This window comes from Carassius auratus, chromosome 41 (assembly GCF_003368295.1).
Source record: "Carassius auratus strain Wakin chromosome 41, ASM336829v1, whole genome shotgun sequence".
NCBI lineage: Eukaryota > Metazoa > Chordata > Actinopteri > Cypriniformes > Cyprinidae > Carassius > Carassius auratus.
In genome coordinates, this window is record NC_039283.1 from 2,684,906 (window position 1) to 2,707,737 (window position 22,832).

A 22,832-nucleotide genomic window follows, 5' to 3' on the forward strand; every position below is an offset into this window, starting at 1 on the left:
TTTAATCTGTTTGTTCAGTTCACACACAAACACTTCAGTTCATTCCGTTCGTTAACAAATGGAACACCGAGCACTCTAGCCGAAATTGTTCGAGTCTAACCACTAAAACACCAATTTATGAACGAACTAGAATCCTTCAAGTCAATGAATCGTTATAGGTGAATAGTTCACAAACTAACCTGAAATATTACAATCAGCGTGTTTTGATTAACGCAAGTATAGTGTAAAACTAAAGGCTTATTTCCTGGAGTATGTTCAGTTAAATCAGTTTAAAGAAGGGGGAAAAAAACAGCCGTAGCGCACGTGACACACTTCTGATTTATTTATCTCTCTCCCACTTACTCCAAAATGCAACAGTATATTTTTTTCATTATGGGTTTGATAATTTACAAAGCAATATCACTTATAACTGTCCATGTATTATTTTTTTCTTACACAAAAGGTTTTTGCTGACAACACTGAAAACTAATCAAAAAGGAAATAAATATTAGTGCAAGTTTGATTAGTTACTGACATGAGGTCTGCTACAAGCCTTTCTGTGGATGAGGGAGTTCAAAAATTTATTAAATTCACATGATATGTCTCTTTATTAGGCAAATCACCACAATATGGAATGGCACAGTATAATAATATCCTATGGGCTCAAACAAATTAAAGAAATAATCACAATGGGCTATATTTACAAGTAAAAGACTTAAAATTAAATAGTATAATTATGGGGACAAATACATCAATTAGAAAAGCAAAAAAATTTACAAACTTTTTTTTTGTTCTCTTCTATTTTTAAAAGGTGAGGTGTTAGTGTTATGCCATAGCTCAATAGTTTTCACTTTTTGTTCAAGCCAGGTCACGTTTTGATGAGTCCCTCAAGGAAGTCCTTCTCAACCATTTCCTCAATGTTCTGTCTGGCCCGGCTCCAGAAGACTTTCTGGCTCTCCAGCTTGCCATCTTTGCCAGTGAATGGACCGTCTCTGGGAGTAGGGCTGTGATATGGTCCTGAGCGACTGTTGCCTTTACTGCTGAAGACATGACTGAGAAGGTTGAAGAAAGGGAGGAGCTGCTCCATGCTGCGGATCACGTAAAGGGTGAGCAGGAGCTGTCCAGGCTCCCAGGATAGAGTGCGTGTGGAGCAGTCTTCCTCTGGATTTTTCTAGAGTTAATGGAGGTATTCCCATGAGAGTAATGAACATCCTAGGCTTAAGAGCATTAGCAAATCTACTGAATAATCTATAACTGTTATAGATCCTATATGCTAATGATGTGGAATGAATCTCTATTAAAATCATAAGGCAACAATAGGACAAAACAGAACAGCTGTCCATAGTTTAAGGCTGATGATACATTGGGGCAACTTTTTAACCAATGTTGCAATGGCAATGGGAAACCAGATGAGACACATTCTCAATGTGAAAGTGCCCAAGCAACACTGCTTAAAAAAAGTTGCCCAGCAAAACTGCCTCATGTATCATCAGCCTAAGTGTATATTGTGGTAACTGTTTCACGGTTGTATTACCTTGGCCCTTTTTCTCAGCAGTTTGGCCAGTCTGACAACATAGGGCTTGAACTCTCTCTGATGGGTCCCCTGTCTGCGGACCTCCAGTCCAGAGTCATCAGAGGCTTCAGGGATGAAAGCCCAGCGATACCTGTGGTATACAGTAATATTATTTCCTTCATATTAAATATGCTCAATATTTGTGGTGGATTTTATCCATCCAGAAGAACAGAGAGCTCTGGAACAGTCTAAACTGAGGCTTTTGAAAAACATAGTCTTGAGAATATACCTAAATCGACAGAACAGCACTCTTACAAATAAAACCGCTATTGCATTACTTTTCAATGGATTTCAGAGTCTCAGGGTGATGACTCATTACAGGCATAAAATACATTTCAAGCTTTCGGTGTGTAAGGACACCCACATCTGGAACTGAGGCAGACTCTCAGAGGGTAGAGCGAGGGCCAGGTCCAGCAGCTTGCAGGCAGACAGGTAGAGGTTAAGCCAGCGCTGGCTGTTATAGGAGGTAGAGAACCCATTGCCCCCTGAGTATGTTGTCTCAAGCCCTGCAACCGAGGGACCTGAGGTCCTGAAGAAAAGCCAGAAACAACATTCATCAGTATTGCACAAATCACCAATAATCTCTTACATGGAACATGTAAATATCGAATAAAAAGTGACAGCCCTAATTGCTACAGATTTGAATAATGGATACCTGGTGATGTCCTCATCTGCAGTGAGTTCCTGTTCCATAAGTAAGAAAACCTGAACCTGAAGGAGGAAACAAACAAGCCTACTGAATTTTGCCAAAAAAAAATTCCAAAAAAGTCCACCAAATAACTATTCCTCTTTAGTTTGTCCAAGTGAACTGCTGTTATTTCAGCATCAGAGCTTACGGATTTCTTGTGAGAGGCTGTTTGTGATTATATGTACTATGTAATTGTGTAAGGTGTTTCATATCCTTACCAGCTCAGTGATCATCGTGGGCCAGAGTGAGGTCAGGTGCTGGGGGGACATGCGCAGTAGCAGCACTCTGAAGAAGAGGAAGACCTGAGCATGGAGGATGGGCACTTGAGGGAGTCGTAGGCTCTCCACAAGACGCTCTGAAATGACATCAACATATTATTTAGAGCTTTTTTTCATGCTGTGTCAGGGTGCAAGTGCAATTGAAGGTTAATTTGGTGTCATGCTAAATGAATTCCCGTATCTCATCAGAAGATGCAACAGCACTTCTAGTGAACAATGTGCTCGAAGTGTCTAGGGATACAGCCCTAGAATATTACAGGCAAGTCTGTAGGACATTGGCAATCCAGAAGCAGAATTTGACACCCCTGATTAAAAGTTTGTGGAAAGAGCTGATTCAGTTTGAAGTAAAGCAGGAAAACAGCAAAGTGGTTCTCCTGGAAGCACAACTGAACTCATTGAAATCAATGGATGTTTGTACCTTGGATGTCTGGTAAGTACTTCTGGTACTGGTCCACCTCGCTGCTGTAGATGGTGAAGGCCAGTCTTTTGAGTAGCATGGCTCTCTGCTCAAGCTCTGCATCTCGATTGGTGAAGAGACTCAGAGAGCTGCTCTGAGCCACAGCAACTCGGGCTGCACATATACAAAATGTTAACAAGTTCCTCTCTACAAAGCTCACAAAAAAAATGTATGATGATCATAAAGCAATAAGATGGGCGCAGCTGGATAGCCCATTTAGTAAAAAGGGAAGACTCACTCATCAGGTCTCTGAACGTGGTTTTGTCATGAGTCATCAGGTGGTCTATGATTGCTCTCCAGCTGAAAGAGAAAGATGCGGTCAACTAGAGGTCACATTGCCCTGTGAGTGGCAGTAAAGCCACTGCAACAAGAAGAAAGGATACGTTGTGCGGTACAGTACTCACTGGCTGACGCAAGAGGAGTCCATCTGGAAAAATGTATGATCCATAAACAAGTCAAAGGCTTCTTTCTTCCAAGCTCTCCGGGTGTACTGATAACCACTGAGGCTGCTCAACAGCTGGATACATGCACGATAACTGGGGGCATTGTGAGCACTGGCGGAAAGGAGAACAGAGCAACAAGCTCTAGATCGCTACAATAATTTTCAATAACAAAATCTAAGACACTGACACTGAATTTTGAAGACTAAATACCTATGGTTGCGTAGGTAGGGCACAACATAATGCATAAGGTTGACCAACAGAGGAATCACTCTCTCCTTCTCATCACTATAGAATACCATATCTAATAGATGAGCCAGAACCTGCAAATACACCCCATGGAAACATGAGCACATTAATTCAACCCACAGAAAGCCAAATCAACACAACAAAACAAATAAAGCAAAAATACAAGACGCATATGGCAGGGCAAAACCCTCTGGTGACCTGTGAATGTTTTTTGTGTGCTTGATACCAGTACAACATTACAATTTCCCTACAGATATTATCTGCTGCAGTGGTTGATGAAGATTTAGATTATGTGTATTTAAAGAACGAAAAGAGTGTGAATGTGGCATCCTGCCTTTACCTCAGCCAGCAATGTGAGGGCGTGAACGCTGTACACAGATGGAGTGAAGCTGGAGGCCTCCATCACAGTGAGCATTAGATCTGAAATGCACATACCGTTAGTGAGAGACTCGCCATACACTCATGCAGATGTGCATTCTAACATGAATCGACATACATGGGATATACTAACATAAACATTGATTCACAGTTACTGACCTTCTACATCGGCCTCCAGACTTGTCCCGTCCACCATGATCTGAGGAGAGGGTTTGACCTCCAGGTTTCGCCTCAACCATGTGGTCTGTTCTAAGGACGAGCCAGCAATCGTGCCAATGGCCTCAACAATCTTATGGGTCACATCCTGGGGAATCATGGTATTGAGCAATTAAAAATACACAAGTAAGAGAAACAGTGGACACCATGTAAATCATTTCAAAAAAACACTTTTAATGGAAGTAAGGGAAGATAGTGAATGAAAGGTCACCTGTAGCTCTCGCTGGTCTTTCTTGCTCTCCAAGGTGGGATTCTTCAGAATAAATTCATTCAATACACTAAAGAAAACATTCAAATTAATTTCGAATACTTTTTGTAATCTTATAAGTGTTTATTTATTATTTAACATTAGCAGGAAAGGCTATTTTCATGGCAAAAACAAAGTGTAGAAATGTACAAAGAATACAACAATTATTATATGCAATATTTTCTAACAGCTATCTAAGAGATATAGCATTTATATAAGCTTTTTCAGTTTCATAATTGATAGAATTTGATTTTTTTAAACATCCATTAATGAAGTTTCTCCATAAAATGTCGTCTAATATATTTTTTTTAAATGATTCCAATTAATTATGTTTTGAAACTGGGATAAAACTGGGCAAGTAAGAAAGCACTTACCCTAGTATGAGGAACTGTCCTGGAGCAGGTAGACTGAGCTGCACAGAGTCCTTTAGCAATGCCAAGAGTGATGGCCAGCTATCAACAAGACTAGACACTGGAATCCTAAAGAAGATTGAGACTGAGAGGTTAATTTAAAGAATACATTTGGTATAAACCGATATTAGTGTAATTCACTTGCCTCTGCACATAGGCATAGAAAAACTGAAGCATGCAGACTTCCAGGGAAAGATGCTTCTGTAAAATTAAGAAAGACAATGATACGTCTTATAGCCACCTTCAAAACCAACAGCAGTGATAGACCGTGATTAAAAAGGAATAAAGAGAGTAGTAAGGGTGTATTTGTTCTTTACCTTCTCTTTGGCGATGGCTGGGGGTTGCTTTAGGACTTCCTTCACTGTCTGTATCACTGTCTCAGTGCGCATGGCACTTACTGAACGAACAAGTTCCACAAGGAGAAGCTGTTCCTCACTAGCTATGGGAATTACCTAAAACATAGGGACACACATGAAAGATGTTTGTTTTGTAGTTTCAGGCTACAAAATTAACCAATAACTTCTGGTGTAGTTCATACCTTGTTCCTAGATGAAGTTTTAGCCTGCTTCCTTTCATTCCACACATAGGCAATAGCGGCCATGAAGTGAGCTCCATGATTCATTGAGATTGGGCCCAGCAGCTCTAGGATTTGCTGCCTGAGATTCTGTGGACAACCCGTGAAAACACTTCTAGTTAACACAGCACAAGGGCTACAAGCAGGATTAAAGCACAGTCACCACATGTCTTAAGACACAAGTCCATTCCTCTCCTCATGGTACCTTTGTGGACCCTAGGTTGATGTTGGAGGTGGAGCAGGCAGAGGCTGCAGCTGGCCTGTCAGAACTGTCAGCCAGATAGAGGACGCCCCACAGCAGGGTTACAGAGGACATGATGGTGTGCAAGATGGAGAGAATCCCCGCACGGGCCTCTGCAAGGTGCTTCTGATCTACATTTTCCTGCAGCTAAAGAATACATGCACATAAGGATTAAAGGGTTAGTTCACTCAAATATAAAAATTATGTCATTAATAATTCAAACAATAATAAAAAATTCTAACTGACCCTCTGATATCACGTGGACTACTTTGATGATGTTTTTCTTACCTTTCTGGACATGGACAGTATACCGTACACACACTTTCAGTGGAGGGACAGAGAGCTCTCGGACTAAATCTAAAATATCTTAAACTGTGTTCCGAAGATGAACGGAGGTCTTACGGGTTTGGAACAACATGAGGGTGAGTTATTAATGACAATTTTAATATTTGGGTGAACTAACCCTTTAAGACACAACTAAGAACTGAATAATCCTGAAAAACTGTAAAACTCATTGTTATATATACATAAATTATATAATTAATAATTATTCTTATTATTTTTACTCTTATCATTCATTTTCTTATTTGTGTCCACTACATTCAGCATTTAAGCATTTAGGAGCCATGAAACACAAATATGGCTAGCTAGCTCCCTCACCTGGTGATATTGTGATGTTGGGTCCAGCAAACAATAATGGATTATGGCTGTCATTCCTTCTAGTACAGTCAGAATCAGGTCAGGAGGGATACACAGTGCCATCCACTGGGGCCTAAAAATACACACAGCATTCACAAACACACACTGGCTTTCCCTTCATAAACAAAGTATTACTTAAAAATTCGAATTATTTAATTTATACTCCCTAAAGTGCATTTTAAAACCTGCCATGACATTGTTAGGGCAATAACTGAGGAACTGGTGATGAACAGTGCCCTCTTGTGGATGTAAATATACTACCACATGACATCAATCAACAATAACCAAGGTTTTTTTTTGTCTGTTTTTGATATGTTTGTGATTATACTGTTTATTAACCATTTAAAATAACATTTAAAAGCTATAATCAGGTCCCTGGTGCATCTACAAACCAAGGAAACTTGAAAAAGATTAACCCAGTAACTTTATTTTGGTAAGCCTTTTCTGCATGCGTCTGAGAAAACGAGCGCATCAGATTTTGCTTCCTTGGTGACAAAGGGATCTCATTATAATATTACCGCCCCTTAATATGTACGTTTATTCCCACAGCGCCGTCATTTTGATTTCGCAAGCAACAACGGTGTACAATAAACATGATAATCAGAACAAAACAGATGTTTTTTTACCAGGTTAGAGCTGTAATAACACAGTTCTATTCTGGAAAAGGGGGAAGAGAGCAGCAGCTCATTTGCATTTAAAGACACAGGCCCGAAAAACAGTGTGTTTCTGCTTCCACTTAAGCAGCCATTTTCAAAATATAATAAATGATCTATGGGGTATTTTAAACTGAAACTTCACAGACACATTCTGGGGACACCAGAGACTCATATTACACATTGTAAAAAGGGGCATAATATGTCTCCTTTAAATACAAACAGCTTTTTAACTAGTGTGCTTTGTAATATGTCACTGGATGAGTACCTGGTGTCTGTGAGGCCCGTCTCATAGCGGTATTGCTGTATAAGGTTGTCAAGGTTTTTGCAAAGTTGAAGTGCAACAGATGCAACTACTCGGCGGAGCACTTTTCCCATGTATGGCAGCGTGGCTGTGATAAGTCCAATCCACTGTGGGTGCATCTTGCAAGCATGGTGCTGATGTAGGGCTCGGATCACAGCACACAGAAACATGCCTTGAGCTGTGATGGGTTGCCCATGCAGGTATTGCAGGGAAGTCATAGGTTGTTGTGGATTGACGTGCTCTACCTCACCTCCAATCAACTCAAACCCAGCCCCGGGGCCATTAGGTCCTCCACTAGACCCAGTCGACCCAAGACCTCCCTCACCACCCTCATCCACTGGGATCATCACACGGTGCTCCAACACCACCAGGCTCTGCAGCAGACGCAAGAGTTGTGACTGTATGGCACTGCAGTTGTCCAACTGGTCCTCTGACAGATTGATGACGCTGTCTTCTGAAAGACCCTCCTCAACCGCAGCCACATTGGTGCCACGGACACGGTGCTCATGCCACTTCTGTACACTAAAGATGGTGGAAAGCAAACAGTGTAGCACAACCTTCTGCACCTTGCATTTAGACAGTACGTCACAAATAAAGCTCGCAAAGCCCTTTGCTGAGCCCCCAGTGACCTTGACGAGCTCACTGAAGAGCAAAGTCAACACCTCCACACTGGTCAGCTGCATGGCATGGTTGCCTGCCAGGTCCTGTGATGTGGCGGCCACGTGGGCCGAGTAATAGCTGCGCAGAAAATAGAGGCAAAGGGAGATGATGATCTCCAGGAACATGGCACTTCGAAAGGAGTGGGAGTGCGAGTCCTGTGAGATGGGGCAGTAGAAGTCTTTCCCCATGACAGAGACGCGATGGCGTGCTAACAGGTTCTGCAAAAGAGAGAGCTGTGGCGTGTACGTGTTGTTTATGCTGGTGGTGGAGATGGCACTCACAAATCCTGCGGGTGAAGCACGTAGCATTGCTGCAATGGCAGAGAGCGCATGTAGAGTCCGAGAAGAGTCATAAAGCTGGAGATACAACAGCACATGCTGGTATAGGGGATGGATGTTAAAACGAGCAGGTGACCCAGAGGTGCGAGATCCTCCCGTCCCACCACTGGGTGAGCCTATGTCACTCTCAATCTCTGACACCTCCCCTTCTCCACAGCTGTACCAGTTTTCCAGGTCAAGACTGTCACCAAAGAATATATTGGGTGGCCTGCTCTTCTCGGCCTGATTGGTCTTGCGTCTCTCTTCATCTTTCCTCTTGACCTTTTTGATTTTGGGCTTGGCTCCTGGGGATTTGTCAACAAGACGCTCCATAATCTTGCCCTTTAGGCTAAGCTGGGTGCTGCTATGGCTGCGTTTGCGGTGCGGGTCATTAACCTGGAGAGACTGCTCGTTTACAGCACTGCCACCTCCATCCGGCAGTGTAATGATCGAAGGAGAGGAGCTATGACGAGCAATGCCTTCCCGATGTTCCTCTTCCCCTGAAGCATCGATTGAGGCCACAGCCAGGAACTCCAAGGTACCCCCTGCAACCAGTTCTGGAAGCGTCCTAGGTTGGGAGCTGGAGAAGGGGGCAAGGGTGATGCAAGGCCCACTGGACGTATCAGTGGATGAGTTGGAACTGTCAGAGTCTGTCTGAGGCCAGCCATCAGGAGTTGGTGTCTCAGAGGATTCTTTTTCCACCATTTGCACCACCCGATCCACGATCTCAAAAAGCACAGCAGACACTGCCTTGTGCAAGGACTCTTCCTCTAATGAAACAGATTGACATATTACAAGATCAGACATATTAACAGTGCTACCACCTCCTTCCAGTTCATCAAAGCTGCCATTGTCTACAGTGGATGACTGAGAGCCGCTTGAATCTGTGCTATGGGGCTCCCCCTGCTGATCAGGAGGTTGATATTCACCACATAGCTGCAGGTTTTCACTGCTAAGGCTCAAGAGAGAAAGACTGTCACTCAAAGGATTAACTGTCAGACTAAAGGGTTCCATATCATCCAGGGGGAGGCATCTACTACATGCTTGAGCACTCCTGTGGCCATTCCCTGATATCTGGTTATAATCTGCAGAGGAGACAAATGTATGTTTGTTAGAATATACTTGTTTTGATAAATACATTTAGATCCTAAATCTAAACTGCTAGAAGAATCCTCTTACTTTCAGTACAGTCCATATCCCTCATGTAAATAGGTTCAGCACACTCATGTTCTGGTGGGTTGGGAAAGACCTGGGTCCAGTGACGCTGTGCTTGAACCCGTTGTATGGATACACGATGGGTTTTGGGGTGCAGAAGCAAAAGCAGTAGAGGTTCAAGAACCCGAGCTATGTCATGTCGCTGCAAAACCTGGTTCAGCCAGGCCCTGCCAACAGCACTTGCAGAGCCATCCCAATAACTGAGGCTATCTAACATGATAAACAGAGACCTACAAGAGGAAGGGAACAGTGATGTGATTGAACAATCAGTGAACATTGTCTTGAGATCATTCTCCAAGCCATATTGGTTTTTGCATCATTAGACTTCATCTACCATAGAAGTAATGTTACCTGTCAAAGGTCCGATTAAAAGGGGAGGACTTGGTGATATTCAAGTCTCTGGTTAAGTGCCAAAGAACTGAGAATTTGACATGTGCATCCAGACGTATTCTCTAAAACAAAAGTTGGTAATAGACGTGAAAACCAAATCTGTCCATGTATAATTGTGCAACTCTATGCCAATTGTTAGTAGGGTGTCTGTGGGGTGCATGTTATGACTGACCCTTTCATGATGCATGAGCTGCTGGCTAATAACATCTTCACAAATGCTTGGAGAGGGAGCCAAATTGTGAAGCTGGTAAAAAAGTTCCACACTACGCTTGTGGTGCTGGGGAGTCTCCTCTCCCAACTGATTCCATAAAATAAGCGCTACACTCTACAGGAGAGAAGTGAGAAGGTGATCAAGACAGGAGGAAAAACTACAAGAGAATGCAAATGAGTAAGGAAATAATGCACACCTTGAAGAAATTGGTTTTCTCTGCGATGTACTTCAAGATACCCTGTGTGAGTGGCGGTCGAATCACCACTGCAACACGGCCCTGGCTAGGACTCATTGGCTGACTCGAGTCTGGACTTGCCACACGCTCAGCTGTCACCATAGCTACAGACTGAGTGAGTCCAACAAGGTCCATAACAAGTGAGATAGCCACTGCTTGAATACTGAAATCAGCAGCTGAATGGCACGCATCCATCAGGGTCTGAAGCCACAACGCTGGCTGAACACTCTCACCTGTTGGACAAGCATTGGCACAATACAAATATGCCACGTAAAAGGATTGAGTGTAAAACAAACCCTGCATTTGACTAAATTTTACTCATTAACTGCCCCTAATAACATTTGCATTAAATTAATGTATAATCAATGTGAAAAACACAGATTGTGCATTTATGTATGTAAGGAAGGTGTACTGAAGTGACACCAACATTTTTTTTCATGAGTTATGTTTCAGGGTGGCAGAGAGAATGACGGATAACACTGTCCTGATCAGACCTTGGTAAAGTTAAGAGTTAAAGTTAAGTAATGGCAGCAGAAGATCATTTTACCTGCCCGCTCCTCTTTAGTGGGTGATGACTTCAGGTTGCCCTCAGCAATGTAGACTGGAAAACTGGAACACTCCAGGAAGAGCTGGCAGGCAGCCGTGAATGCAGCCAGACACTCCATCTGCTCAGAAGATACCTGCTCCTCGAACCCACTTGTGCATTTTTTATCAGCCACCACTGTTAGAGTGTACATTTCTGCACTGCAGCTCTTCCCTGCCTCTGTCTGACCACCTGGGGTGATGTAAAGCCTCACTAGGCAAGAAAGAAACTGCTGGAAATGCTCAAGGCAGCACTGCATCACTGGCTTGTCCTGGGGCTTGATGTGGGCTGAACCACTGAACCCAGATTTGGGCTTAGGCTTGAGTTGGACAGGTACATCTTCAGGGCTGGATGCATCATCCTCGGGACGTTGCATGTTAGCCGTTTGCTCCCGACGTTCTGCCTGGTACTGGATGAAGTCAGTGAATCCACTTTCTGACAACTGACTGCTGGAAGCATTCTCGCCATCATCGAATACATCCGTACTGCCAGACACTTCAAGGGAGACTGGTAAAGACTGAGAAAGATAGGGAAGGAAAAAGTTTACATTCATTACTCTGCAGCAACGCATACAGAACACTGTCTCCTGACACCACTGTACAAAACCTAAACAGCTTCACAGTCAAGGTAATTTCATTAATTCAAAAGAAATATATTGGATTCATTTTGATATTTTTAGTGGAGGTACTTTGAGTTAGCATGCAGACAGCATGTTATCCTACACGGTTTGCACAGTCAAACAAAGTAAACATGTTTAAAGTTAACCCCCTTAAAGCATCGTGTTTCATCTCAGACTGTTTTTTTTATTTCCATCGCTCATCCAACATGTTCAATTGTGGTAAGCTCTGTGCAGTTGTTGTTGTTTTTAATACAAGTATGCATCTTGCGTACACATTTGGTCAGGTAAGACTGTAAGCAGCCTAATTATAAAGTGCTTCCTAAAGGCTGACTATTCGGGAATCCTACCACAGAGTCCATTTTGAAAACATAGTTTTGCAAATCCCTATTTACATCATTTCAAAAATACTGTACTGTTATATACTCAGAGAGACAGCACACATGGCTGCAAGGATTTTATGCTGGTCAAATCAAATGCCATTTATTGCCCAGAACACATCTCTCGCAGTCCTACACTTTTACATGAAGCCCTTCCCATCACACTGTTGGCTAGAAAACATTCAGACGTCCACAACTAAGTGGTTCCAACCGTGTAGCAGCACAGAGCCAGACTCAGGTGGCAGGCAGTGCACTGCATGAGCCCCAGAGGAGGAAAAGGCGAGAGCTTTAGAGGTTGGAGGCCAATTTCTCCTGAGTGGAAATGACAGACTCTTGGGCCTCAGAGGCTAGATTTGGCTCTCACTAGAGAAAGGAACCCAACTGTGCTTGAATGTATCATCCCTATGCCCTTGCTTGCTCCCCCTGCATGGAGACACCATCCAGGAAGTCTGGCATAATTTTGATGAATCTTCACTTAAGATAGAGAAACATAGTCCTAGAAAGGTTGCAAGCAGGTCATGGAGCACACACACCCTAACAAACGTATGTCAGGAGGAAAGACTATCCTGTCTATTGGCTCCAGAACTGGGAGTCACTGGAAGACACGCATCATCAAGCAAAAGGATGGTTGTTTCCAGGCCAGTGCTTGTATAGTAAACAGGCCATATTTGCTTGCCTTTAGCAGACTAATGCTGTAGGGACTGCTTTCATAGACTTGTTGACAGAGTACTGTTGATATTGGCAGTTAGATAAAGTACTGAGTGATGTACAAAGTCAGATAAGAGTACATTTCAGCCTTGAACTCTTAACAATTAAGTCAAGCTACTGTTTAATCTACACTACATATTCCCTGTGGCTTAAGACACTGTACATGAAGCACAGGGCAGAGATGAGAGCGACTGTTTTATGTTTCAGTCAAACATCACAGACTGTATGTGCACTGGTGCCAATGTTTTTCCCTAGTTGGGTTTAAATCAAAGCTTCTCAAAACCACTAAAATTCAAACTGGATTCTTTTATTTTTTTATATTTATTTCATCAGTTACCAAGGGAGGCATAAATAGTCAGCATTTACATATAAAAAAATACTAATAAATAACTAAATAACTAATAAATATTAATTACTAAATCAAATGTTCACTGAAAACTCACAATTCTAACAATAAAGGTTCAAAGAAATTATAGAAATAAAGGAGGTCCATCCTGGTGTTACCTGCAGGTTTGATTACTGGACAGAGATATTTTTTAATATATCACAGCAACTGCATTTACAAAGTTTTTTATGTATTTGTTCAAAAAAGAAAATTCTAGATGATGAAATATATTTTAGAGCTGCGCATTACAAAAAAAAAAAAAAACATTCTATTGGCATTTTGATGTATTTTCCAGGTTTGTCCCCAGTCTTTTCATGACTGTATAAACCCTGCATATATATTTTACTTTATTGTGCTTTATACTATGCTTAAGTTTAAAATGTGCTGTTAAAGATGAAATGTATATAGAAAGTCAGTCATATATGTGAAAAGGCTTGGAGTATGTACTCAATGAACATGTTTTAATTGTCTGCTCTCACCCTTTTCTCATCTTTGTCTTTAGCGGTAGGGGTAGTTGCGGTAGAAGTGGGACCAGAGGGCAATACAAGGGGTGACACCAGAGGGGGCTGGACTTTGCTGAGGATCTTCGAGCAGAGGCGCAGACAGTGAGTAATCTCTCTGAGGCCCAGGACCTGTAGGTGTGTGGTAAGAGCAGAAACCATCCGAAGCAGCAACTGAGGTAGGTGCTCTGTCTGGATCTCAATGTACGTCTCCTAGACAGGCAAAAAGAGAGAAAGACATGAGTGAGGTTCAGTTCTAAGTTAATATTAAGGCAGCTGGATACAGCTGCATACATTAAGAGTGATGGTTAACAAAACCGCAACAGCAAATGAGAAGAATTTAGGCTTTATGTGAGGAGTAAAGAGGGGTCACAAGCTTTTTAATTGGTGAGCACATGCAAGTTTATGGTTCTACCTTCTGCAACATCCATAGATAAACATGATGATCAATTTTATCTTAACATTTTAGAAGTATTATAACAGTATATCATTTAATATAGCAGCACAGAGACATTTTCATTTCTGTTTCAGTCCGCTTATCTATTTTCGTGGCATTTCAGATCAGAGTATGTGAGCAGCGTGAAGCTGAAGTGGTGTTTATTTTTATCTAGAGCAAGATGAAGGAATTTTTTTTTTTTTTTTTTTAAAGTAAGCAGGGAGCAAGAAATAGAAAACCTGAAGTGATTACAGGCACTTTAAAATGGATGTTTCTGGGAAGGTAGCCAAACAATTAGAGTGAAGTGAAGGTGAGGTGAAGAGGCAAGTAAGAGCAGTACCGTACCTGGCAGATAACCCTCATGCTTCTAGTAGGCTTCGAGGGAAGAAAAAGAGAGCAGAGATTTTCAGACAGACAGAAGCAAGCAGAGGCCAGAAAACACACTTCAGAAACCCTGATTGGTTCATTCGCAACCAGTGTTAGAGAAACTAAGACTCTAAAACTGATCTCTGAAACTTTCACAAGGACATCAACACACAAAAAAAAATGTACACATGTAGAAAATGTCTAAGCTATGAGGCTAAGACAAACTTAGCCACTGTTTAAGTAGTTTAGTTGCCTACAACTAACATACAGAAACACCAATGGAGATTAGACCATATAAATCTCAACATGTTTACACAAATGTCTGTTTCTGGCTGTCAAAAATTGACATTCAGGTTTTTAAAGTAGAAAATGGGTAATTGGGAAAGATAAGCAGGAATCTAAACATTTCAATTGCTAAATTATCATATCCAAGTGTAAAGTTTACCAACCAAAGATACAATGTCCAACAAGAAGTCCACCAGCTCACAGAACTCAACCAATGAGCGGGCTGACATTTCAGAGCTCACAGTCTTTCCAGGGTTATGACTGCTCTGAGTCCACCTACAAAAAGAGAAAAAGGTTAAGTAAGAATGAAACAAAAATGCATTATATTTTTCTCCCGTTATCCCACAAACCTGCAGCACTCCTCAAACCAGCATGCAATATAGTCCCACATGTAGTAGGGCTCGAAGGAGTTAAACAAGAGGTTGGCGGTTTTAATGAGCTCTGCTGTTTTCTTGTTCTCTCTTAATTTGCTGAAAAAATAAGACCACAAAAGATAGTTACACTGAAAAAATTGCATTTCAACTGCATAACTGTAAAAACTATAAGTGAAACTATTAAAAAAGTGCGGACCTGCTAAGCTGAGTTTGGTCTTTGCTGAAGGGATTTTGGTTCTGAAGGTCCAACTCCGCTCGGCACTGTGTGTGCAGTGTGCGAAACACTTCGATCAGAACATCCTCTAAGATCGCTGGGCCTAAATAAAGTGGACAAAAATGTATCAAGGAAATTGCAAGCACTCTTTGCATGAGTCAAGGCTTTTCTATACCAATGTCATCATGTAATAACAGCTGTACCTAGCTCAGGCTTGTCGAGAAGGCTGATGAGAATGCGAAATGGCTTTAAGTCGTGCATCAGGATGCTCTCCTCCTCCCCTCCTCTAGCCTTCCCCTGCAAGATCCCCACCATGGCCTACAAACACACAGACAACTTTAGGCATACCCTGACGATAAAATCCTCGCCAGTAAGGGTAACTAAACAACAATGTACAATGTGAAAAACATTTATTTGAAATCTTGCTGAAGTGTACATTTAACAGTGTTATTATTTATTATTCAGTTGCAAAGAGGATTTTGAGATGATTTTGATTAAACATTACAAGGTTTATATATATATATATATATATATAGACACACACTAGGGCTGGTAAGCGATAAATTTTTTATCTAATTAATTACATGATGTGGTGATTAATTAATCTAATTAATCGCGCGTCAAATTTGGAGAAATTATTCTGAAAAGATTAATTTAAAGTCAACAGATTCAGCAAGAATTTTTTTGTTTGATAAAATCTATTATATTCTTTTGACACATGTGAGTAAATGATGATATAATTGTCATTTTTGGTTGGGTAAACTATAATTGTAATAATTTATTTTCTTCATTTTATTATTATTATATCTGTGAAAATATTAAATTATGTCTTTAATGAAACAATACGCTAAATAATAAACTAAAACTGCCAGTAGGTGGTGGTAAATGTCTTAATGATTAAGTCATCAAGTCATTTATTCATTCGTTTGATTTGTTCAAATTGCTGATTAATTCAGGAATGAAGTAAATGGTTCTTTATAAATGGTTCATTAAATCATTAGGCTTGTTTGACTTGAAGAGCATCATCACCATCAGACCAATCGGTGTGTGTGACATCAAAGAACCACGAGAGCTTTAGAGAGCAGACTACTACTCCTTGTGCTTTTGAATCGCCCTTGCGGTACTTTGATTTCATACACCGATCGGTCTGTGCAGCGCCACTTCAAAGCCAATACGACTATGGCCAATGGTTCAACGTGCTAAATGGTTGACCAAATTGGTTCAAAACGTGGATTAAGAAATGAAATGCCACTGTGGGTTGCTCGGAGATTAACAGTTCTGATTTGTCTTTATATTTTGGTTGGCAAAATTGAGCAAAACAGACAACACTGTGTCTAAAATAACACAATATTAACTTCTTAATGAACTGTTGTACGAGTATCACATTTCGCTCATGTGATTTTGCACTTAGCCTACTTCTCGTGTGATATTTCTTAACTATGTGATGTAAATGAGAGACAAAATTTCAAACAGGGGCATTTTAGCATATCTTGAATTTTAGCTATATTCTCTAGGCTCCATCACGCAGTAAGTTATTGCTCTGCCTCATATTAGTCATCAATCGATTGTATGAAATGGCAGATGATCCACATGATGGCAGGACAAGGGCGTTAAATCTGTTAATAATTTTAACACGTTATTTTTCTCCATAATTAATTAATCGAATTCATCCGTTAAATTACCAGCCCTAATATATACACACACATTAATCAATCAATCAAAATAAGATCTATAAAATTCGTTTACAAAATAGACATTTCTTGCAGACTTAAAACTGTAACTCTAAGTGAGCATTAGATGACAGCAAAGTTAATCTGAATGAGACAAAGTATTCAAGATAGATCCCTGGAGAAAAATAGTTGTCTCCATTATACTGTGAATGCCTGTGCAAGTCTTTAGGGATTTCACATTTGGTCTAACGCATGGCTGCACAGGCAGAAGAACAGACGGTCCCTGCTATAACCTACTTCCCAAACAAGGGAGATCCAAACAAGTGGCCCAAAACAGATGGCACACAATCAAACAATTCCCCCTCCCATAAAACAAGAGAGGGAAATGCCATAAACAAAACTCCCCCAAATGAAGCCCCAAGCTCAACCCTAGGGGTAGCAGGATGTTTTAAACACATGGCACTGAACAGGACTGTCCGTGCTTGCACTGGGACCAGTGTCTCACTGCAAACTAAACCATGCACACAGACCATATGGAGAGAAGTGAAGCCTCAGAGTGGCCTATTGAAAAAATGTGTGCATGCACCTGTGTGCCACTGCAGACATAACAAAAACAGTTTGAACTTACAACAAAAGGAAACTCAGACAATTAGGAAAACTTTTGAAGTTTCTCCACTGCTTTTGATTTCTCCATGTCTGGGAATATTTGTTTAGAACACTGTGAACCAAAGGGTTTTCTGAAGTCCCATTGGTGCTCAGAGGAGCCCAAAACAACTAAATTAGCCACATCAATCCAAAATTTGGATTGCACCACTAATACAAAAAATGGGTGATACTCGTGTGGCTGCACTTTATATTCTGCTTTGTACTTATACATTTGACTTTACCTGAATGAGCATGTCCTTGGAATAAGTGTTGAAGTAGTGTGTGACGTGCTCTTCTGGGTTACTGAGTCGGGTGCTACGAGGACCTGCTTGCACACCATTGTTATCAAAGCCTGAAAACACCACCAAGAACCCAATTAGGACACTGACATGAGCACAAAGATGTTCAGTTTTCCTAGACACTTTTCTTGACTTCCAGAATATGATTCCAGGCTACTTGTAGACATACAAACTTACCGCAATGTTCATCCACAATGTATAGACAGCAAGTAAGAGAGACAGAACAAGATCAACCAAACAAAATCACAGCAAATTTATGTTGTTTCTATGAAGTTGTCAAATTAAGTACAGTGAACCCTGCAACTAGTTAGTTTGTTTAGTTGTCTTTAGTGAGCAAATTATTTCATAATTGCTCATTGGTTGGTTTTCCAAGGAAATTTGGTTAAGTTTGTTTGTGCTAATGTACATCACCATTCAAAAGTTTGGGGTCAGTAAGATCATTTTTAAATAAATGAATACTTTTATTCAGCAAGGACACATTAAATTGATAAAACATTAAAGAGATTTACAGTGTACCAAAAATTTATATTTCATTTAAATGCAGTTCTTTGGGACATAACATAAAACGGTAATTTGTAATAATAATTCAAAATTATTATGCAAACACACTTGTTGGCATATCGTTGGAAAGGAATGGCATTTCATTAGAAACAGGGACAAAAATAAAAAGGATGGATGGCATACAGTTTGTGTGTGTGAAGTGTAAATATCTCACCCAGCAGCCAAGCATACAGTCTACGGTTCAGGGACATGTCTCTTCTTAGAACGACATGAAGAGCTGCAGACAGAATTCTGATCATGTCTGGACGAGTAGCCTGAAATGAACAGTAACAGGTACGGTAATTCATCTTAGGGTTTAATTTCTATGTCAAATACTTCAAATTAACATTCCTATTTTCTGACTAGTGAATTACTCATAATTTATACCAAATCTACAAATATCTGTTTCAAAGGTGGACAGGTCAATTTTTGCCACCTGAGAAGCAACACAGCAAGGTCTTTAAAGGTTGGTTCTCGGAGAGAACTATTAGGAAATATCATAGGGACACAATGAGAGGTAAAATAATTTTGAAATCAACATTTGTTACCTGATTCATATGGAAGGGAAAACAGAAGAGGATAAGATCCAGGGTGCTCCTCTGCACTAGCACACTGGAATCCTGTACAGATGTGCTGACTGCTTCCACCTGATGAAAACAATATTATAAACATCACGTTCCTTGTGAGAGAAAAACTCAGTGGTGTGCAATGGTACAATTTCTGTATTTTGAATCATTCATTATTAAGGCTGTTTTGCTTGCATTATGTCTATTGATCAGCATACCATCAGTTCGATGTCACTGCCAATGATGTACAGCTGGTCCTCCATGGATAGTTTTCTGTTAAGGTGCAGTAAGACGAAGGACACTCCAGGCAAGCGCACAGCAGGGCTGGTTAAGATGCTGCCCCACAGGGCACTGTAGAAGGCCGGCTGCTCCACTGCTGCTGCCACCTTTTCTAGCAGGGTATTGGTCCTTTAGACAACAAATGAAATGGGTTTAAAGATTAATGATGCACAAACAATATATCAGGAAACATATCAGTCAGCTGATAGTAGAGATTGTTTTTCTGTATTATTCAATATAGCATATATTCATATTTGTTGAAGACTATTTGGGAGTATTAGAATGTACAATACAGTTCAAAGGTTTGGGGTCAGTACGTTTTATATATATATATATATATATATATATATATATATATATATAGTGAGAGAGAGAGAGAGAGAGAGAGATCACATGACACTTAAGACTGGAGTAATGGCTGCTGAAAATTCAGCTTTGCCATCACAAGAATAAATTACATTTTAAAATATATTAAAACAGAGAATAGCTATTTTAATTTGTTATAATATTTTACTATATTACTATTTACTAAATTTTTGTCCAAATAAATTAAGCCTTGCAGATCTTAAAGATTTAAAAGAAGCATGACATTTTTTTCTTTAAATGGCACAGTAGTGTAAATATTAAATAAACACGAAACTTGTATATTCTAGATCAGGGTTCCTCAAATCTGGACCTCAAGATCCACTTTCCTGCAGAGTTTAGCTCTAACCCTAATCAAACACACCTTAGCATGCTAATCAATGCCAATCAATGTCTTTTGGGATGATTAGAAAATCACAGGCAGATGACTTTGATCAGGGTTGGAGTTAAACTCTCCAGCGCATTGGACCTTCAGGGCAAGATTTGAGGAAGGGAGTTCTAGATTAAAAACCTTTTATTTTACCTGTCATAATACTCTGAGCCCTCCTCCAGACCAGGCAGTACACCTGTCAGTAGTCCCTGCAGGCCTGGTTTAAGAGTCTTCCCCAAGGGCAGATAGTAGGTCTCGTATAAACCAAGTAATACTGGCTTCACAGACATAGCAGCATTGGATAGTAAAGGGAAGAGGCCAGAACTGAGGAGGAGGGTGAAAAGGATATATTAGGCACTAAAAGTCACTGTAGCAAAAAATAAATCAATCTTGCACAATCTCTACCTATAAAGGAAAAGATCCTTTGCCAGGCGCTTTGGTCCAATGATCTTGAAGATGATTTCATAGGTCTCCAGGGCCTTGCGGTGAACTCCGCTGGGCAGCGCGGGGTGGAGACATTGGGCCAGACGCTTTCCAATGGTCAACTTCTTGGGCACAACCTGATACTTGCCATTGTTTTGCAAGACCTGTCCACAAAATACATTTAACTAAGATCAGTAAAGTAACTGCTACATTTGGAAGTGCTCCTAAATGTGATCGGGGTTGGGGTTGGGGTTGGGGAGTGGGGGTGGAGTAGAAAAAGACCTTGTTGAGCTTCCCGAGCGCTGAGATCAGATCGGCCCATTCGCTGGAGTACTCAAAGTTTTTAAGGGCCTTATCTACCGCTGCTACATAGTTCCTGTATTTCGAGTCACCGAGGAGCTCCAACTCCTCTGCATTCATCGTCCTTCACAATGGGACTAAAAGCCAACTCCAAGGTCACATACGAACATCACACCTGCAAAGAAACAAAGAGAAAAAGGTTTGCACAAAGGTTAAACTCAATCAAAAGGACTGTACTCAAAGAGAAATATTATAGTGTAGATCACATGCTTGATAATGGAAACAAAGAGGTCTCACACCCAGATTCCAGTGTACTTAACATCATCATTTACTCATGCTCACATTGTTTTGAGTTTCTTTCTACTGTTCACCACAAAAGAAGATATTTTGAATAATTATGGTAACCAGTTGACGGTAGCCATTGACTTCTACAGTACTTTTTTTTTTTTAAATACTATCGAAGTCAATGGCTACCATCAACTTTTTGGTTATCAACATTATTCAGAATATTTTCTTTTGTGCTCAACAGATGAAACTCATAGAGGTTTGGAACAACTTGAGGGTGAGTAAATGATGACAGAATTTTCATTTTGGGGTGAACTATCCCTTTAAGCTTCAGTGCATGGTATATTTTTACACTCAACCAAACACATCGGCCCTGTTCATTGTCACTGGTGAAAATACTGTGAGAGGCTGCTGAATTATTAACAGGTGCGACTCAGTTGCAGGTGATCCACTTTAAAGCTATAAAGGGCAAAGAATAACAACAATAAAACACTGACTGGGGGGAGAATATATACTGCCATATTTTTCTGCACTCTAATCTGCCATTATGTTATTTCCCATGTTACTGGAAACATAAATTTAATAAAAAATAAACTACAATATAAATGAAAACATGCATTAAATCGACAGGTTAATCTCCAAAACATCACTTACTCACCCTCATATTGTTCCAAACAATAGGACATATAAAGAGCAACCTCTGTCATCATTCACTGTCATTTTCTAAACAATAAAAATCAGTGACGACTGAGTCTGTCGTTCTGCTTGGATTCTCCTTTTGAGGTCTATTAAAGAAACAAAATCATACAGGTTTGGAAAACACGAGGGAGTGTAAATGATTTGTGGACAAACTGCACCTTTAAGTTGCACCATAACATCCCACAGGTTTTACTACAGCCAAAACCAAAACAAGATGCTAAGCTTATCAGGCTGAAGCCTGAACTGAATTACATTAAAAAATCCAACAAACGGTGTATAATATCAATGCATCTGGGAGGCTGATTGTCATCGATCAGCTGACACTAGGGAACAAGGATCCATTATGTGACGAGAAGGCCCCTTTGTGACCCTCAAAAGCAGTTAGCTAATGTAACAATGACGAATGAGTGGTTCATGGTAAACATATCTCCAAATCTTTCCACTTGGTACGATATTTCCCTCACACAGTGAGAATAACCATCCAAACACGATCATAAACACACGCTAACAGCTAAGCTACTGTGCGTTCGTTCGCTGTAGAGCTGCGGATCCTCTCCGGTGAGCTGCTGCCGCTGCTTACCGTTGTCAGTCGGACGGAGATTTTTTGAGAAGTTCTGAGCTGTGAGGGGCTGTCAGTTTTTGTTAGTCTTGTGGGCAGGTGGATGGATGGATAGATAGATGGATGAATGGTTGAACGGATAGGTTATGGACGATGTTACGTTACGCCAAATGCGACGTCGGTGGTGGGTATACTGACAGCAATACACGCTTTCCCGGATGCCGCTGGCGAGATCACATATCTGCTTTCAGTAAAGCCATCTGTTAAACTGCAGCGTTAATGTTGACAATCTGCGGATGAAACCATTTTTGATGAAAGTCGTTGACAACCAGGTGAAATGTTTTGTTTTGCGCATGCGCGAGCAGTTCCTGGTTAAAAAAAAAAAAAAAAAGAAAAGAAATACGTCACTCTTACATAATAAAAGTCCCCACGTTGCATTGGCCAGCCATGACGTCACTTTGTAGCCAGACACCGGAAATCTTTTTTTTAACGTTTTTTTTTTTCGATTTTCGATTTATGAGTAAAATAAGATATGTGGGTAGTATTACTGATAGATAGTTTCACGTTTTGTTC

At 40.7% G+C, this 22,832-nt stretch overlaps 1 protein-coding gene across 5 annotated transcripts; it reads right to left on the reverse strand.

Annotated features, from left to right (window-relative positions):
* Positions 1–300: 300 nt before the first annotated feature.
* dop1a (DOP1 leucine zipper like protein A) lies at positions 301–22,630 on the reverse strand. 5 transcript variants are annotated; one of them, XM_026228370.1, is made up of 39 exons: positions 22,281–22,630; positions 20,699–20,891; positions 20,399–20,580; positions 20,147–20,317; positions 19,200–19,389; positions 18,964–19,062; positions 18,591–18,690; positions 17,819–17,928; positions 15,465–15,579; positions 15,244–15,364; positions 15,024–15,143; positions 14,838–14,949; positions 14,368–14,397; positions 13,566–13,799; positions 10,962–11,514; positions 10,376–10,647; positions 10,141–10,293; positions 9,930–10,030; positions 9,543–9,808; positions 9,293–9,448; positions 7,351–9,133; positions 6,391–6,502; positions 5,695–5,877; positions 5,454–5,579; positions 5,233–5,367; positions 5,061–5,116; positions 4,880–4,984; positions 4,470–4,536; positions 4,202–4,346; positions 4,005–4,084; positions 3,629–3,738; positions 3,380–3,529; positions 3,214–3,275; positions 2,937–3,089; positions 2,459–2,595; positions 2,208–2,263; positions 1,917–2,081; positions 1,514–1,643; positions 848–1,150 (listed from the first exon to the last, which is right to left on the reverse strand). In XM_026228370.1, the coding sequence occupies exons 2-39, from the start codon at positions 20,834–20,836 to the stop codon at positions 848–850; spliced, it is 7,281 nt and encodes a 2,426-aa protein (XP_026084155.1). In that variant the 5' UTR covers positions 20,837–20,891; positions 22,281–22,630. The 5 variants fall into 5 exon arrangements, with proteins under 5 accessions (XP_026084152.1, XP_026084155.1, XP_026084153.1 ...); XM_026228368.1 differs by having other exon boundaries at positions 7,351–9,448; positions 17,819–17,901; XM_026228366.1 differs by having other exon boundaries at positions 7,351–9,448.
* Positions 22,631–22,832: the final 202 nt, after the last annotated feature.

Bases quoted from the DNA above. Each gene is read 5' to 3' on its own strand.
- dop1a (XM_026228367.1), bottom strand. From the start codon at position 20,836: ATGAATGCAGAGGAGTTGGAGCTCCTCGGTGACTCGAAATACAGGAAC. The intron at 14,950-15,023 runs GTTTGTGGGATA...CTCTTTTTGTAG, and splicing joins TGGTTTGAGGAGTGCTGCAG to GTGGACTCAGAGCAGTCATA. The intron at 2,596-2,936 runs GTACAAACATCC...ATGTCATTTCAG, and splicing joins GTACTTACCAGACATCCAAG to AGCGTCTTGTGGAGAGCCTA.